General features: G+C 38.0%; 1 protein-coding gene and 2 pseudogenes across 2 annotated transcripts; all 3 read right to left on the bottom strand.

The window, feature by feature from the left end:
* Positions 1-4,248: 4,248 nt before the first annotated feature.
* Positions 4,249-5,515, bottom strand: LOC120544276 (annotated as a pseudogene).
* Positions 5,516-9,353: 3,838 nt separating this feature from the next.
* Positions 9,354-10,297, bottom strand: LOC120544275 (annotated as a pseudogene).
* A 5,350-nt stretch (positions 10,298-15,647) lies between these two features.
* Positions 15,648-17,562, bottom strand: LOC120575619 (olfactory receptor 52D1-like). Of its 2 annotated transcripts, none has more exons than XM_039826429.1 (2): positions 17,456-17,562; positions 15,648-16,857 (listed from the first exon to the last, which is right to left on the bottom strand). In XM_039826429.1, the coding sequence occupies exon 2, from the start codon at positions 16,850-16,852 to the stop codon at positions 15,908-15,910; it is 945 nt and encodes a 314-aa protein (XP_039682363.1). In that variant the 5' UTR covers positions 16,853-16,857; positions 17,456-17,562; the 3' UTR covers positions 15,648-15,907. The 2 variants fall into 2 exon arrangements, with proteins under 2 accessions (XP_039682363.1, XP_039682365.1); XM_039826431.1 differs by having other exon boundaries at positions 15,648-16,852; positions 17,456-17,542.
* Positions 17,563-19,219: the final 1,657 nt, after the last annotated feature.

The following is a 19,219-nucleotide window of genomic DNA, read 5'->3' as shown; positions in this document are numbered from 1 at the left end:
CGGTGGATTTATGAGGACTATGGTTGACTGCTCGCAGATCTCTGCAGGGTAAATCCAGACACATTCTCACTCCCATCGCGTAAAATACGGACGCTTGGTCAGGTGCCTTTGGCGTAGTTATTGACGCTAGAAGTCAGCAGTGTGATGGCCAAAGTTAGAAACTAATGTTATTGAAATTGTATTAAATATCTTACTGTTGGCCTTGTGATGGCCAAAGTTAGAAACTAATGTTACTGACATTTTTTAATTTACATTAGTCTCATGATGACAAGGCTGTCGTTACATTAGACTATTTAAGGCTAAACGATGCCTTCATCATGATGAAATTATGTATGAACCATTTGCTTTACTATTGATGTATTATTTCATTTATCTTTTACAACCTGTACAAAGGTAAGAGCGGTATATGTGCATTATTTTGCTTTGCAGTGTCAGGTCATTTTACTATAGGCTACTTCGTCTCAAGCACAATCTGGATTCAGTTCAGCATTCGGTTAAAAACACAACACAGACCTAGAACATGCAGGGGGGGACCTGCATGGCAAAGGAAAACATATACAAATATTTCAGCCCACTGCTACATTCTAATATAATGCTAATCTACTAACTGTGATTTATATTAAAGGGGAATAATGCAGTTTGTTTTCTTTTAGCTTAAAGGTGCCATGGCATGAAAATTTGACTTTATGAGGTTTTTTAACATTAATATGCGTTCCCCCAGCCTGCCTATGGTCTCCAATTGGCTTGAAATGGTGATAGGTGTAAACCAAGCCCTGGGTATCCTGCTCTGCCTTTGAGAAAATGAAAGCTCAGATGGGCCGATCTGGAATCTTGCTTGTTATGACCTCATAACAAGCAAGATTCCAGATCGGCCCGTCTGAGCTTTCATTTTCTGGCCAACCTATGAGAGAGAGGCATCATGGCTTTCAAATGAGCAAAGTGGCAGTTGGTCAAGGCCACACCCCCACCCTCCACCTTGCCCCTCCCTCTCTCCTTCTCAATAGCTACAGGCACAGAAATGGCACATCCTAAGGAAAGCTCGTTGTGGGACTGGCTCTAGTGGCTGGAATTCTGCACCAAGGCTGAATTTCGGGAAAGAGACTTCAGATACAGTATTAGGGGACCACTAAGGCCTATATAAAAGAGACTTCAGATACAGTATTAGGGGACCACTAAGGTCTATATAAAAGAGACTTCAGATACAGTATTAGGGGACCACTAAGGCCTATATAAAAGAGACTTCAGATACAGTATTAGGGGACCACTAAGGTCTATATAAAAGAGACTTCAGATACAGTATTAGGGGACCACTAAGGCCTATATAAAAGAGACTTCAGATACAGTATTAGGGGACAACTAAGGTCTATAGAAAAGCATCCAAAGAGCACCATGTCATGGGACCTTTAATTTACCTCAACTGAACAGCTTTGGAGTCATTGGAATGGTTATAAGACTTTCTTCGGGTTGAATGGTGGTCGTCTCGCTTCCCCCTAGCGCCTGTGAGCAGAAAAACCACCCTTGCAACTTTTGGCCGTCGAGCCACTGGCCTCAGCATCAGGAAGCATTGCGTGATATCAGGTCTCGCCATGTAACAAATTGCTTCATGGCACTGCACACATACGCCCACTCAGGAACCGGTTAACAAGGTAGCGATGGAGTTTTTCACACTATCGTCATGGCTGAGCCGGCAAAAAAGAAGCAGAAAGCTAGGAAAGCATCTTCAGAGGAACAGAGAAAGAGGAAACGGCAGACTGACCGAGCGAGGAGTCAGACACAAGTAAACATAGGAGCTGCCAAATATCTATTCTGAAGCTTTAGGGGGAGCTCTATAGAGAAAGCTGCGAGCAAAACAGCGACGAAATGGCCAAAACTGCATAGTGCCCCTTTAAGGGACTAGTCTCTCAGTGGTGTCAATGAGTTGTGAGAGTGTTAACAAGATCTGCCCAAAAAACAATATATTTCATCTCTGTATTAAGCATTGTCAGAAACTCCTTGTAGATTGCGTGCCTCCAATCCATTTCAGTTTTTATTCTATTTCCTTCTTCTGGTAGAAGTTATTGTTTCCAGGTGATGTGTTTTTTTCTTGGCATATCTTAGTATTTTAGGGGTGCAACTAGGGTTGCAAAGGGGTGAAACTTTTACGGTAAATTTCTGGATACTTTCCATGGAAAGTTTTGCTGGGGAATTTTGGATACATTCCAATTTGGAAACTTTCATGGGAATTAACGGGAATTAACGGAAAGTAACGGGAATAAACTGGATATTTGTAATATTGCTTTCCATGAAAAGTTTAGCTAGGGAATTTTGGAAACTTTAATAAGAATTAATGGAAATTATGGGAATTTGGATGTGATGTAGTCCTTAGGCTCAAATGCAGTACTGTCTTCAATCAGCTTCAATCTGGTGTAGAATATTGGATTTTAGAAATGATCTGTGCAGTGGGTGTGGCCTCAATAGCCCTGCAGTAGGCTAAGTAGTAGCCCAAACCATTGACCTTTAACTTAATATATGAAGGTAGCTAGCATGCTGCCTTTGATTTACTATGGTTATGGTTATATGAGTGCTAAGGTAACCATCAGCACTGTCTATTGTTTCCAGCCTATCAAGAACAAGTGGGCTATACAATCAACACACATAGGTTAATAGCAATGGATTAAATATTACCCCCCTCCCCCCAGAAAAAAAATAAACTCCCGTATTTTAAAAACTAAATGTTGGCAAGTATGTAGTCGCCTATGCTGATTACTGCGTGCGTGCATGTCATTGACGAATATAGTGAGGACATTCAACTGAAGTTGCACTAAATCAGGTTGTTTTAACCAACACTATGCTGCAAGATGGGTTTTTTTCAACTACATTTACATTCCCTGTTATAAACTAACAGTATTATAACAAGCAATATTAAAAATATTCAGTTTATTCCCATTAATTCCGATTAATTAGCATTAATTCCTGTTTATTCCTGTTAATTCCCGTTAATTCCCATGGAAAGTTTCCAACTTTGAAAATACCCAGAATTTTGCAACCCTAGGTTCAACTACATTTACTGTAAACATTTGTCAGAGTGAGTTGTAAAGATAGAGGATCAATTTCAATCAATTTACATTTGGATTCTTTAGGATTAATTTAGCGTTTATTCTCTTCTTATCACTTGTTCTGTCTGTACAGCCTGATATGTCAAAAAGGACACATAATGGCAAGACATCCCAATGTCATGTACTTTAAACAAAATTAAATTTATTAACACAGGTCTGACTACCTTACCAATTTATCTTATTTCCCTTACGCAATTATATAATATACTTCTTTAAAATACTCAACAAAATAATCAGTTAACACAGAGACTTTTGAGTATTCATCAGGTTAATCACAAACAGCAAAGGAAACTCTGCCACAATGTTTTCTATTCTACTAGTTTCAAGTATATATTTAGAATAAGTGACTGCACCAAGGAGAGGGACATAGTTTTGTTTATTTTCCAAATGGCAATAAATCATTTTAATTCGTGTGGTGTTATTGGAATAAATAACGCTTCAAAACATCTTTGCGTAACTTTTTGATATTAACAAACATCCGTTACATTCAAGCCATTGCCAAATGAGTTACTACAAAGCTAATTAAGACTATCAGCTCCACACAACTCTCTCTGTATTTCTCAGTATGGCTATGTTCAGAAGATTGTGGCATCCAGGGACTTTCGCCAGCAGAAACTTGAGTGAAGATAATTATCTCTTCTGAAGAGTTCATCATGTTATTTTAATTATCTGTGTCTCTTTGGCTACTAGCAAATTGTGTGCTAAACTATGCACTATAGCTTTAATAATAGTAGACACCTTTTGATGTCTATGTGTGCACATGCCTGGATTTGAAACATGTACGACACACATTTTCAAATAAGTTCTACATTATCAACCAGCTAATTGAAAATCATGACAATAATAATAAAATTGTAGAATTCAGAATGTTATTATTTGCAGCATGGGTTGATGAAAAACAAAAACAACGTGTTTGTAATGAGAACAATTACAGAAAAGAAATGCCTTTGTAATTAGCATTGTATTACCACAGTATTGTTAGATATCACACATTATTGCCTTTTTATTCTCAAGTTGTAATGTAAAGAGTAACTGTCATTAATACTATATTTAGAAGGGACAAACACAAGATCGTGGTACAGTAGGGCACTATTTGTTCAAATGTTATATTATTTGTGTTGTTAAATTTACAAATAAACATTGGAAATTGTCTTTACGATGATGGAAAGGCTTTGTTGGACCTGAACTTGAACAAGAATTTCTGTATTTCTTTTGACTGCAAACCATAAATAATGGGGTTTAGGCTTCCAGGGACGATATGAAACAAAATAGCGGCCAGTTTTCTGTAGTCTGAATACTGAGGGAAGCGATGCAGGATGACGATCAGCATTCCACTTGACATCATAATTAGATATGCAAAGAGATGAGTGCTACAGGTCTTCAAGGCTTTACTGTTCAGAGACTTGTTGTTACTGGTGAGACACACTACTGCAATCTTAGTATAGGTGAGAACTATGCTGCCTATAGAACTTGTTAACAGAACTACAGTGTAAGCCAGGCCATAGACATTATTAATAAACACATCCTCACAGGAGAGTTTAAACAGTGAGGCATTGTCACAGAAAGGATTTGTGATTAGAGTCCTGCATCGGTTCAGCCGTATGGTCAGACCGAGCAGAATCCCAATCATCACAAAGGCCACTCCCCAGGCAGAAACTGTCAGCTTGATCACCATTTTGTTGGTCATTATGGCAGCATAGCGCAGGGGATTGCAGATGGCCACATATCTGTCAAAGGCCATAATCATGAGCACTGTGTGGGAAGTGGTACCAAACATGTTTGAGACAAAAGCTTGGACCACACATTCATAATAACTGATGATGCGCTCAGAGGGAGGACGCAACATGTCTAAAAGCAAACGAGGCACCATGATAGAATTTCCAAGTACATCATTTAAGGGCAGGTTACAAAAAAGCAGATACATGGGCTGGTGAAGATTTGTGTCAATGAAAACCAGAACAGCAATACCGACATTTGCAATCATTATGAACAGGTAGGAGAAAAAGAAAAAGAGAAAGACAGGGGCGTAGACTCTTTTGAAACAATTAACCCCTCCAGTTGGAGTGTGTAGCTGTTGTAGGTGTAGTTTTCCATTAACCTGAAAACAACAAGACAATGCTTTAAATGTCACAAGTAATGTCCTGGCAATTTAGGTGTCAAGAGATCACCATATTAGTGTGCAAACGATCACAACATAAACATGCTGCCTTTCCCAAATATCAATATGTCTACATATGAATACATCCCAGTATGCATAGTTTACAGGGTTTGTTTTTGTTTGCAAGTACATCATGAAAGTAGTAATAATGTAAAAATAAAGTTTGAACAGTAATGCTTACACTGAGTGTCTCTTGTTCCAGTCTGTTGACTTCTCTTTCTTGTGTCTCCTGCTCATTGCTAATAACGACCAGATCTCGCTTGGTGTTTTGTAGACACGATTTTATCTGCAGGGGAAACATTTGGGATGACGTCAGTCAATGTCTGATGCAATATGAAAAAATCCCTAAACTGGTGATTGCACCTGTCAACAATCTCAACAACACAGGTTGAGAATTTACTTGTGGTGGTGGGTGGTCGCGGGATGTGACGGCGCAGCGTGTGATGGCTGGATTTAGTTATAAAAAAAAGTTTATGGGTGATTCCACAAAATCTGTGCCTTTTCAAATATGAAAATTAAAATAAGAAATAACATTGAATCACCATTTTTTGAATATCCATGGAATGAATACATCTGAAAATAATAAGAAATTATACTGTACCATCTCAGGCTACGTACATTTTTATATTATGATTGTTCATCTACTTCATATTTTGATATTTATGTCAGACCTGTTACAGACACAAGTGTTACTATGTACTATAATTTCAATAAGAAATATGTAATATGTTATACCAGCAGTATTTTAGTCCCTCTTTTCACTAGGATTACTTCAGATTTTTGATTTCTTTTCTTTGATATATTTGTCATTCAAATGACCAAGAACATCTTAATTTTAGAGTGTGATGACATGTCAATTTAAAAAAATATATATTTTCACAAGAGAAATATCAAAAATAACATATTGCTTACATTACAATGGCAAAACTTTGAATTGTCATTTTTACAGTTTTTTCATCAAATGAATCACAGTAACGTGAATGACCAGAGTAATAGGAATGATGGGACACACTAGGGGTGCACAATTCAGAAAATGTCACGATTCAATTCAATCTCGATTTTCAGGCTCAATATTCAATTAAAAATCAATTTTCGATTAAAAATCGATTTTCGATTAAAAATCGATTTTCGATTAAAAAACAATTCTCAATTTAAAAAAAACGATTCCCAGTATGTAAATGTAGTTACTTTTCCCATGTGATTGCAGTAGACATACGATTTTTGGAATTCTATGAATCGATTTTTAATCGTTAGAGCTTGAATCGCGATTCGAATGTGAATAGATTTTTTTGCACACCCCTAGGACACATTCTTCAGCATGCACTGCATTCATCTCACGGACCCAGCAGTTCCCATTTTTGCAAACCATACATAAATACAAGGAAAAATATTACCTTGTTTTACACAACATTTCCATGAATCATGGATGTGTTGATGACATAAATGAGGAAATATTAGAGGACTTAAAGGACAATTCTGGCGCAAAACGAACGTAGGGTTTAATAACAGATGTGTACCCACTCGATCGTTCTCTGGGACATGTTTTCATGCTAATCCAATGCGTTTGTAGCTTAAAAGAAGCTAGCTTGGACCGCTGATTAGCTTACGACGCTAGTATTCGGGGCACTGGGAAAGTAAAAACAAATCGCTATTCATACCACTAAAAATTGCTCAAAATATCACCAAACTTCAACATGAAAAATAATAATGATAAACTCCACTGAAATTATTTGAAACTGAAGTAACGAGCCAATTTTGGAAAATGTAAGGAGTAGAAAGTACCAATATTCATTTTAAAAATGTAAGGAGTAAAAGTAAAAAGTCGGCACAAAAATAAATAGTAAATACCTGAAAATGTACTTGAGTACAGTTACAAAGTATTTGTACTTCGTTACTTCCCATCTCTGTTGATTGTATCCATGCATACAACTTAAAAAATACTGGTCTGATTGGTTTTTCATCACCTGAACCTACACCTAGAAGATGTTGATGCTGGACTTTGGTTTTACTGTGCAGGATTTGGGCTGCTCTTGTTTGTCATTGCAGTTGCATGTGTAATTGACATCAGTTCTAGACACTGGTCATTAACACATTAAAATCAACCGGGGCAGTATTAAAACCCAAACATATCAGACCACATATCACAAGTCTCATTTTCACATGGAAGTAGGTAAACATTTTATTTTAAAATTTTTGTAGCAGTTAAAAGAGACTGCAAACAGCCATAACCATTTATCATTAACATGTTAAAGTGAAAAGTTAATCTTCACATAAAAGGCGGTTACAAGCAATGAGGTTAAAACTGATAGCTTATGACAAGCATTTCACATTTCTGTAGCAGTTAGTAGAGACTGAGAACGGCTATTCAAACTTTACAACACATTTCACCACAGGAAAGACAAAAGAAGATTAAATGAAATAAGAAATGTAAAATAGTTTGTCCACTATATAAGTTATAATGTTCATTATAATGACTCCCAAGACATAGAACTGTTATAGAGAACATAAATGTTTGTGAGTGTGTGTGTGTGTGTGTGTGTGTGTGTGTGTGTGTGTGTGTGTGTGTGTGTGTGTGTGTGTGTGTGTGTGTGTGTGTGTCATTATGTACAGCGAGGTGGGAAGTTCAATTTAATGCGCTGTTGTGTTCTGGAGTGTGTCACCTGAAAATTGTGGTTCAGGTCAAGCTAGACTCTAGATTGTTGCTGCTTGCAACGCTATAGCATGAAACAACAAGAGAAAGCTGACCCCTTACGTTTACATTTAAAACAACCCTGGCTGAGCAGTTTGACGAAGCTCTGGCTGAACATGTATGCATGACACTTCCTTAACTCTTCATTCAGACACAAATCCCATCATTTGTTCCCTTTTATCTTCCGTCTGTGCAGAAAGTATAGAAGTACACGTTCCAACACGGACAGCATGTTTGTTTACTACTGTAGTCCAAGAAATGCTCTAATAAGTCCGTTCAGGGCTGACCTTTGTTACCTCCACTGGTGCATAGGAGTTCATGTTGAGTGTGTTAACCAGGATCGAGCACTGGTGCCAGCTGAGCCAGTCTTTGATATTTATGTTCGTATACTTTGGACCATGTTTCTGTCACGTGTCTGCTTTGTGTCACAGCACTTAGTGGATGAAATATCACTAAAATTGTGTGCTAAAATGTATGGTTTTGGCTAAACCATGCCTGGTTAAAAATGAATGACGAACCTTTTTTTGTATGTATTTTTATATTAATTTGAAGGACGAAATATAATTATGTTCCCATAATCATGGAAAACCTGGCAAAATTATGGGATTATTCAAATCTGGAATTTCAAAATAAAACAATTTAGGTCTGGAGATGTCATGACATTTTATTTGTTTTAATGAAATACATTTTTACAGTAATCTTCCATAGATAACCTTTAATGTAATGTAATATAACTCTTAATTTATTTTTTGTTTCTGTAAACATAAAGTAGCTCTAATATGTGTAGGATTCAAAATGATATCGGATTCACAAAAAAGATAAAGCAACACGACGTTTTGTTTATCATTACGTACGATTCCTAATTTTCTCCTGGCGTCCCATCTTTCCCTCCAGCTATGAGTTAATTTTAAAATACTATTGCCACATAATTAAGAGAACACAGATGGTTTTGCATTTTATTAATATATGGTTATAAAGATAAAACTATTGTATTTTTCCAAAAATAATTCAGGTCATTGTGCCATAGGCCTTGTATAAAAAGAATCCGGGTTAAGGTTAGCCCTAACCCAGGTAATGATTCTGGGCTTTGGAGTTTAGTTTAAAATACTATTGCCACATAATTAAGAGAACATAGGTGGTTTTGCATTTTCTTGCCACAATTTATGGTTATTAATATCAAACTATTGTGTTTTTCCAGAAATTACACCATTGGTGTTTTTGCACAGATTGTACATGGTCCTTGCATCTCAATTTTCCAAATACCACAGTTGTCAGAGATCAGCCCTTATTACTGAGCTTTAATTTAAAAGGTGATCATGCACTCTGTGTTTGTAAAGGGGTACAGTGGAGAACCCTTAGTCCACATTATATACTGCACTGATTAATTTACAAAAAGAAACTTAAATTCTCTTTACAATGATGGCAATACTTTCTTGAACTTCAAATTGGACAAGAATCTTTGTATCTCTTTGGACTGCAAACCATAAATAATGGGGTTCAGGCTGCAAGGGATGATAGGAAACATAATACTAATAATTTTCCTTAAGTCTGTGTACTGAGGGAAGCGATGCAGAACAATGTTAGACATTCCACTAAATGCCATAATCAGATACACAACCAGATGGGTGCTGCAGGTCTTCAAGGCTTTACTGTTCAAAGACTTGTTATTACTGGTCCCACAGACTACTGCAATCTTAGTATAGGTGAGAACCATGCAGCCTATAGAACTTGTTAACAGAACTACAGTGAAAGCGAGGCCATAGACATTATTAATAAACACATCCTCACAGGAGAGTTTAAACAGTGAGGCATTGTCACAGAAAGGACTTTGGATCAGAGTCCTGCATCGGTTCAGCCGTATGGTCAGGCCGAGCAGAATCCCGACCAACACAAAGGCCACTCCCCAGGCTGAAACTGTCAGCTTGATCACCATTTTGTTGTCATTATGGCAGCATAGCGCAGGGGATTGCAGATGGCCACATATCTGTCAAAGGCCATAATCATGAGCACTGTGTGGGAAGTGGTGGCAAACATATGTGTTGCAAAAGCTTGGACTACACATTCATAATAACTGATGATGCGCTCAGAGGGAGGACGCAACATGTCTAAAAGCAAACGGGGCACCATGATAGAATTTCCAAGTACATCATTTAAGGTCAGGTTACAAAAAAGGACATACATGGGCAGGTGAAGATTTTTGTCAATGAAAACCAGAACAGCAATACCTACATTTGTGACTATTATAAACAGGTAGGAGAAAAAGAGAAAGAGAAAGACAGGGTAGGTAGACTCTTTAGAAACAATTAACCCCTCCAGTTGGAGTGTGTAGCTGTTGTAGGTGTAGTTTTCCATTAACCTGAAAACAACAAAACAATGCTTTAAATGTCACAAGTAATGTCCTGGCAATTTAGGTGTCAAGAGATCACAATACTAGTGTGCAAACGATCACAACAGAAACATGCTGCCTTTCCCAAATTTCAATATGACTACATATGAATACATCCCAGTATGCATAGTTTACAGGGTTTGTTTTTGTTTGCAAGTACATCATGAAAGTAGTAATAATGTAAAAATAAAGTTTGAACAGTAATGCTTACACTGAGTGTCTCTTGTTCCAGTCTGTTGACTTCTCTTTCTTTCGTCTCCTGCTCATTGCTGATAATGGCCAGATCTCTTTTGTTTTATAGACATGATTTTATCTGCAGGGGAATCATTTGCGATGACGTCAGTTAATGTGTGATGCAACATGAAGAAATTGCACCTGTCAACAAGCTACGATGTACAACATTTAGCTCCAAGAAATATATTACTCAGTGTTTCCCACAGGTTGAGAATTTATATTTAATAACTGTGCCTCTGTTTTGTTTGTGTGTTAATTGTGAACATCTTTGGGGCACAAGTTGGACAGTACCAGTTGGTCTGAGTCACAACTTTGAGATTCATCAAAGTTTCAGATTAAATTAAAAAGTAAAATAAATAAATGACAATAAATTAGTCTATTTGGCGAAGAGACGAACCTCAGAAACAGGAAGAGCAATGCGGATTCCTTCCTCGCCGTGGACCAGCGGACCATCTCTTCATCCTTGCAAGCTTTCTGAAGGGGTCATGGGAGTTTCCACCAGATGTCCCTCATTTAGGCCGGATATCCGTCAACTTCCTCTTTCTTTGTGTTGGCGTTCTAAACTGGATTCATGAGGACTATGGTTAACTGCTCCTCAGATCTCTGCAGGGTAAATCCAGACACATTCTCACACCCATTGTGTAAAATACAGACACTTGGTCAGGTGCCTTTGGCGTTGTTATTGATTCTAAAAGTCTCCTTTAGCGTCAGATCTAAACAAGCTTTATCTAAATGCTGGTTCGGGACTATTGGCGTCACTTTTGACGCAGTTAGGTTAAGGAAAGGATCGTGGGTGGGCTTATAAAAGGTACGTGTATGACACACGGGACAAGAACAGGACAGTTTAGGTTTAGGAAAAGAAAAACGCGACAGTTGGGTTTAGGAAAAGATGGTGGGTGGGGTTATAAAATGCACGTTTCAGTGACACGCGGGACACAAACCCTGGTCTCCTGTGTTGTTTGACCCATCCACCACTAAAACCAGCCTCCCCACGTGGAATCTTGGGCTTTCATACTACTCACTACTAGGGTTGGGTACCGAAACTCGGTGCCAATAGGGAACCGCTGCCGACGTAAACGGTAGTAACGAGACCGAATAAGAACGAAAGTTTTGGTGCCTCATTTCGGTGCTTGACTTTACACTACACCTGACAGCATGTAACGTTAGCCTACCTTTAGCTAGCAGCTGGATTAAACACCGGTCAAATGCTGACAGCTAACGTTAAACAGTGTAAAGTGTGACTGTATTTCACTGTGGAGGACTTCAACAGCGGGATGTAACAGTCTGCTCTGCAGCGCAGCAGCTGCTGCCGTTGTCGCAATTCATAGATATACAGTAGTAGTACTAGTAGTACTAGTAGTACTATGTTTATATGGTCGGAATTAAACAACGCAGACGGTGCGTTCACTTCCAGCTGCCGTTGTCGGAATTAAACAACACAGACGGTGCATTCACTTAAAACCGGTAGCCTCGTGGTGCATTCACAGTAATTGTAAAATACCCTTTTCCCATCTGGGGTTCAACAGCAATTTACTGGTGAAATAAGTTATTGTTATTGTTATAGTTATTACATTATTATTAAATCTTTAATTTTGACCATGGCCGTAGCAATAAACAACAATTTTTTTTCTTCTTCTTTTTTTTTTTACTTTATGCAAAAAGTACCGGTTCAGGCACCGTTTAGGCACCGGCACCATTTTAAAAGTATCGATTTAGCACCGGAATCGGAAAAAAAAAAAACGATACCCAACCCTACTCGCTACCGTTGTCGCTCTTAGGGCGTTTTCACACATGAAAGTCCGAACCAAGGTCCGTACCAAGGTTCATGTTTTTGTTACATTGTATACATTTGATCCGGTAAGTTTTGGTTTCACACTGCAGTTTTGCAAGCGCACTACAGATCTATACGTGACAAAACTACGTCCTGCCGTCATCACATACGTGAGCTGCGTCTCCAGATACTTAGAACTGATTGGTTTGTTGACGGGCTTCCCCGTCCTCTCGTATCCTCTCTCTGGGTCCGAGTTTAGGCTATTCAACTGACTTGTAACACGAGGAGAGCCTGCCAGAGCTTCCTGTATTTGGTCCGAAAGTCCGAGCCATCCAAAAAATGCTTTCACACTATCAACGAACCGGACCATGGTTCAGTTTGGTCCGGACCGAGACCACCTCTTTTTGTCGGACCAAAATTTGGTCTTTTGATCCGGACCGTGGTCCGGGGGAGGTTTCACACCTTTAATTTTGGTTCGGATCAAACTAAAAAGTCCGAAAGTCCGGACCAAACGAGGTATGTGTGAAAACGCCCTTAGTACTCTTTTTTTTGCGTCGTATCTGACGCTGACAGCCAATGACCAAGCGTCCATATTTTACCAGTTGGGAGTGAGAGCGAGTTGTAGCTAGCTGTCCAATCTGACAAGTACATGTTCCACCAAAACAGGTGTGGTAATATTCACTACCAACACGGTAAATAACCCATGACTTAAGTTTTATAAGCTGCCAACCCGAAAAACTGAGGTTTTATGAAGACAAAAATGGGTACTGTACAGACTTGAGGAATCAGCAGGGAGAATGGGAAGACTGTGGGATTCCAACACTAAGCTAACATTATGTCCAGCGTTAAGTTTGCAGCAAGCATTTAGATACCAAGTCAAATATCCAAATGTCCGTTTTAGGCTAACTACACATCTGTAAATTAAGCTAACCTGCTTAACATCGGACATAACGTTAACTTACTGTCAGGATCCCACAGTATTCCCATTCTCTCTGCTGATTCCTCATGTCTGTAGTAATAATAATAATAATAATAATACATTTTATTTAAAACGCACTTTATATTTGAAACAAATCTCAAAGTGCTACAGGGTAAAAGATCCACTTTTGTCTTCATAAAAGATCAGTTTTTCCGGTTCGGCAGCTTAAGTCATGGGTTGTTAACCCTTTTGGTAGTGAATATCACCACACAGCAGCTTTTGGGCATTTTTCTGTTGCTTGCTAGCAGACGGAAATGACGAGGAAGAAACCTTAACGCAATACAAGTCAACAGAGAGCAGAGAGTGTTTTCCCTCCAGGTGGGCATGGCTTTCGCTCTGTCTCTATGTGAGACACTGACTATCTTTACATGCAAATAATATTCCAGTTTTTGCTCTTATTCTGAAAAAGACGATATTCCGACCGAGCTGTTTACATGGCTAATGAACATGTATAATCCACTAATATTCCCGTCTACATGCAAAGTGTTCCAGCGTCACTCTTTCATTCCTTCAACCAGCTTCTTAAAAAGGTCAGCTCATATCCAAAAACCTGTTGGTATCCAAGTCTTTGATAATGTTTAAAAGTAGCTGTGTTTCTCCTTCTTATCGGGTCTGCAGCCTTGCAAACTGTCGGCTGGTTGTTTCTTTTACAGCAACCATAGCAACGCGCAGAGCTGACCATAAGACGTAAACAGGCAAGAGGCCGTAAACTGTGGTAAACTGGGCATAAACTGTGGTAAACACCCTGATTGAGACGCATATTCTGAATACGCTGTATACATGTCCAAAGAATGCCTCTAAAACCTGAATACCGTAATTCCTCAAGGTACCAGGCTTGTATTTGAAGCAAGCTTTTATTAGGGGCAGGCCTTCATTTCTCATTCCATCTGTTTGATGAGTATAATTGTTTTACATAAACTGTTTTAAATGAAAAGCCATAGCGTTCCAGTGGACAGAGATCATTCATTTTTTAAGAAAAATTTGCAAAAATCAACAGCCAGAAGGGCGACAAAGCAATTTTGGTCAGAATTAATCAAACTGTGTGTCAGTTTGAACACTGTAAATGTACCGGCTTTAAATTGACTACTTGTTTTTATTTGAGGAATTACGGTAATACCGGAATATCCCACGTCTTAATCGGAAAGTGCTATTTTCGGAAAAAGGTCTTATTCTGAATATCCAACCCGGAATATGTTGTTTACATGACCTGAATCAAATTCAGAGTATTGACATTTTCAGAATAATAGTGGAATATTGGTGTGCATGTAAACCTACTCACTTTCTTTGTACTTTTGTGAGATCTTCTATAAACTATAGACATCTTATTAATCTCTACCTCTCATTAATTGTACCTTATGTTGTGGTTGTGGTTGTCTGTTACAGTCTTTCCTGTTTTTATTGTGTTAATTCATTCCCTGGGTCCTGGTTTTCTGTCTCTTGTGTTCTCTGTTGCGTGTTACCCTGTTTTCATCCTTGTGGATGTTGATGCTTCTGTTTCCTGTTTTATTTTGTAGTCTCTGTAGGCTCAGCCATACTCCTTGTTGTCGGTTATTGGCTGGAACACTGTTTGTTCTGTGTCGTAGTGCAGTCTACAGAGACCACATTTTTTTTACATTGTGTTCAGGGGACAGGCTCATGGATAGTGAGGAGATGTTTGCTGATGTGACAAAAAATATTGTAGCCTAAAAAACACGTGACATCGGTTAGAGCACCTTTAAATCCTCAATTAATTGTAATAGTATTTTTTATATTATTTGTAACACTGTACAGATATTGTTCTTTTTGTTTGGTGGCTTGCTACGGACATTTAATTAATAGTTATAGTTATATAGTATGTATGTGTATGTATATATGTGTGTGTAAGAACTGTATGTATGTGTATGTACGTGTGTGTGTGTGTGTGTTTATATATATATATATATATATATATACATATATATTCTTGTTCGAAATAAAAAATAAATGAAAAAAATAAATGAATTTCATGATTTTGATTATTATATTTACAGTTATACCAAACAAGCCTTCTTTATAAAAGTAAATAACAGGAAATAAGTCACATTTTGGAAAAACTTTAATATTTTAAACAAAATATCGGAAAATACAGAATCAACTTGGTTTTACAATTTTCATCTATCACAGTTTCTTATTGTTACCACTGAGGTAGGAAATTTAGAGCAGAGAAAATACATAAATACATAAACGTAAAGTCCCTTTCACACATACACTGCAAACCTGAACTTATCTGACATTATCTGACAGAACGCTTCCAAGATCTTTAATTGCATAAACACAAACAGGAGTGCGTAAAATCTCACATGCATCACATAGTGCACATGTTGTGTCCGCATTGCCCTCCTTTTACATTTCATTCTCTGAATAAACAGCTTCTCTTTTGAATCAAATGCCACATGTAACATTCCTACTTTTTGTAGGGTTAATGGTTTGGGTCAATATTTGTGATTGCTGTTATCATCATAGATTGTTCACTGTTAAATTCATCAATTGTTGACTTCACATGTTACCTCACACAGCTGAAAATAAAGAAAAGAACATCATTTTACAATTTTAAAGTTTGAAAAAAAAACTCTAGATTTAAAATGATGGTTTAACTCTTTTAAGGTGGAATAGTTTTGACAAACACTTGAGTATTTCTTGGGACTGCAGCCCGTAGATAACAGGGTTGAGGCTGCCGGGAACAACGTTAAAAAGAATGGCTACAATCTTCCTGTACTCTGGGAACTGGGGGAAGCGATGAAGGGCGATGGGGATCAGCCCAGTGACAAGCATGATCAGATACAGGCACAGATGAGTGCTGCAGGTCTTCAAGGCTTTACCGTTCAAAGATTTGCTGTTACTAGTCAGACAGGCTGCTGTGATTTTAGAATATGTGAGAATTATACTGCATATAGAGGACGAGAGCAGGACGACAGTGAAAGCAAGGCCATAGACGTTATTGATGAACACATCCTCACAGGAGAGTTTAAAGAGCGAGGGATTATCACAGAAAGGGTTTGTGATCAGAGTCCTGCATCGGTTCAGCCGTATGGTTAGACCGAGCAGAATGGCCACCAAAACAAAGGACACTCCCCAGGCAGAAACTGTCAGCTTGATCACCATTTTGCCGTTCATTATCGTAGCATATCGCAGGGGGTTACAGATGGCCACATATCTGTCAAAGGCCATAACCATGAGCACTGTGTGTGCGTTGGTGCCAAACATATGTGTGGTAAAAGCTTGCATCAGACACTCATAGTAGTGAATAATGCGCTCAGAGGGGGGCACCAGGATGTCTGCGAGCACCCGTGGAACCAGGAGAGAGTTTCCCATGACATCATTTATCGACAGGTTACAGAAGAGGAGATACATCGGCTGATGGAGGCTTCTATCCATCAATATCAAGATCACGATGCCCACGTTGGCAGTTAATATGAACACATAGGCCAAGAGCAGAAAAAAGAAGACAGGGTACTTGTTAGTCTTGGTGACCATTAACCCCTCGAGCTGAAGAGTGAGGCTGTTGTATGTATAGTTTTCCATCTGAGCTATACAGAAATAAAATGAGAAAGAGAGAGTGAAATAGTTAATGATATACTTTACATGCTGCAATAACCCAAACTGGTAAAAATGTAAATTCTATAACAAAAGAATAACACACACTGCTATGAAGACAACATTTTTGAGCAATATGAAGGCGCTTTTTATCCTTTCAGTCACAACAGTAGATGGACAAAGTACTCAAAGGCTTTACATGAGTGGAAATAGTAACCCCACAATAGAAAAACACGCTATTACATGTAAAAATGTACCAAAGTAAAAATAAAACAAGTAGCAGCACTAAAAGTGTACTCAAAAACAAAGGGAGTGAAGATCAAACTCTTGCAAAATTGTAAATTACTGATGCAGAAATAATGGTGAAAGGAAACCGCAACAGCATTATCAAGTTCCACAACACTAACAATACTAGTGTGCAAACGGTCACAACAGAAACATGCTGCCATTCCCAAATATCGATATGACTGAATACATCCCAGTATGCACAGTTTACAGTTTTTTTTGGTTTGCAAGTACATCATGAAAGCAGTAACAATGTAAAAATAAAGTTTTAAAATGTGACAAAACATGTAGAACAGTAATGCTTACCCTGAGAGTCTCTTGTTCCAATCTGTTGATTTATCTTTCTTGTGTCTCCTGCTCATTGCTAATAACGACCAGATCTCGCTTGCAGTGTTTTGTAGACACGATTTTATCTGCAGGGGAAACATTTGGGATGACGTCAGTCAATGTCTGATGCAATATGAAAAAATCCCTAAGCTGGTGATTGCACCTGTCAACAATCTCAACAACACAGGTTGAGAATTTACTTGTGGTGGTGGGTGGTCGCGGGATGTGACGGCGCAGCGTGTGATGGCTGGGTTCAGTTATAAACAAAAAAAAAATCTGTGCCTTTTCAAATAGGAAAATTAAAATATGAACTAACATTGAATCACCATTTTTTGAATATCCATGGAATGAATACATCCGAAAATAATAAGAAATTATACTGTACCATCTCAGGCTACGTATATTTTTATATTATGATTGTTCATCTACTTCATATTTTGATATTTACGTCAGACCTGTTACAGACACAAGTGTTACTATATACTATAATTTCAATAAGAAATATGTAATATGTTATACCAGCAGTAATTTAGTCCCTCTTTTCACTGGGATTACTTCAGATTTTTGATTTCTTTTCTTTAGCCCTATTCGCACAGGACTAGTATTACAGGGGGACCTCTTGTAGTTTAGAAATTACCCCCACACGGCTGTGTTTCGTGTGGCGCATTCACACGGGATAACTGAAGTCTGTATTTTACTCAAATTTACAGACATTATCCCCCGGATATGATGTCAAAACTTTTCATTTATAATTGACAACGCAGCCAATTAGACCCCAAATCACGGGACTAATATTATCACAGGACCTCAGTTTTCGGCGAAATATGGTAGGTCATTTGCGGGGGAATTATTACTTTACAAATTACAGACATGACCGATTTGCACTGGATTAAGATCACAGACAACCTCTGCAATTATTACAAATGACTGGAGGTCACCAGGTAATACTTATCCCGTGCGAATAGGGCTTTTGATATTATATTTGTCATTCAAATGACCAATAACATCTTAATGTTAGAGTGTGATGACATATCAATTTAAAAAAAATATATATTTTCACAAGAGAAATATCAAAAATAACATATCGCTTACATTACAATGGCAAAACTTGGAATTGTCATTTTTACAGTTTTTTTATCAAATGAATCACAGTAACGTGAATGACCAGAGTAATAGGAATGATGGGATACACTAGGGGTGCACGATTCAGAAAATGTCACGATTCGATTCAATCTCGATTTTAAGGCTCAATATTCAATTCAAAATCAATTTTCGATTAAAAATCGATTTTCGATTAAAAAACGATTCTCAATTTAAAAAAAACGATTCCCAGTATGTAAATGTAGTTACTTTTCCCATGTGATTGCAGTAGACATCCGATTTTTGGAATTCTATGAATCGATTTTGAATCGGTAGAGCTTGAATCGCGATTGGAATGTGAATATATTTTTTTGCACACCCCTAGGACACATTCTTCAGCATGCACTGCATTCATCTCACGGACCCAGCAGTTCCCATTTTTGCAAACCATACATAAATACAAGGAAAAATATTACCTTGTTTTACACAACATTTCCGTGAATCATGGATGTGTTGATGACATAAATGAGGAATTATTAGAGGACTTAAAGACTTAAAGGACAATTCTGGCGCAAAACGAACGTATGGTTTAATAACAGATGTGTACCCACTCGATCGTTCTCTGAGACATGTTTTCATGCTAATCCAATGCGTTTGTAGCTT

This window comes from Perca fluviatilis, chromosome 16, assembly GCF_010015445.1.
Source record: "Perca fluviatilis chromosome 16, GENO_Pfluv_1.0, whole genome shotgun sequence".
NCBI lineage: Eukaryota > Metazoa > Chordata > Actinopteri > Perciformes > Percidae > Perca > Perca fluviatilis.
Note: the sequence above shows the minus strand (reverse complement) of the source record. Positions and strands in the feature narration are given on the sequence as shown.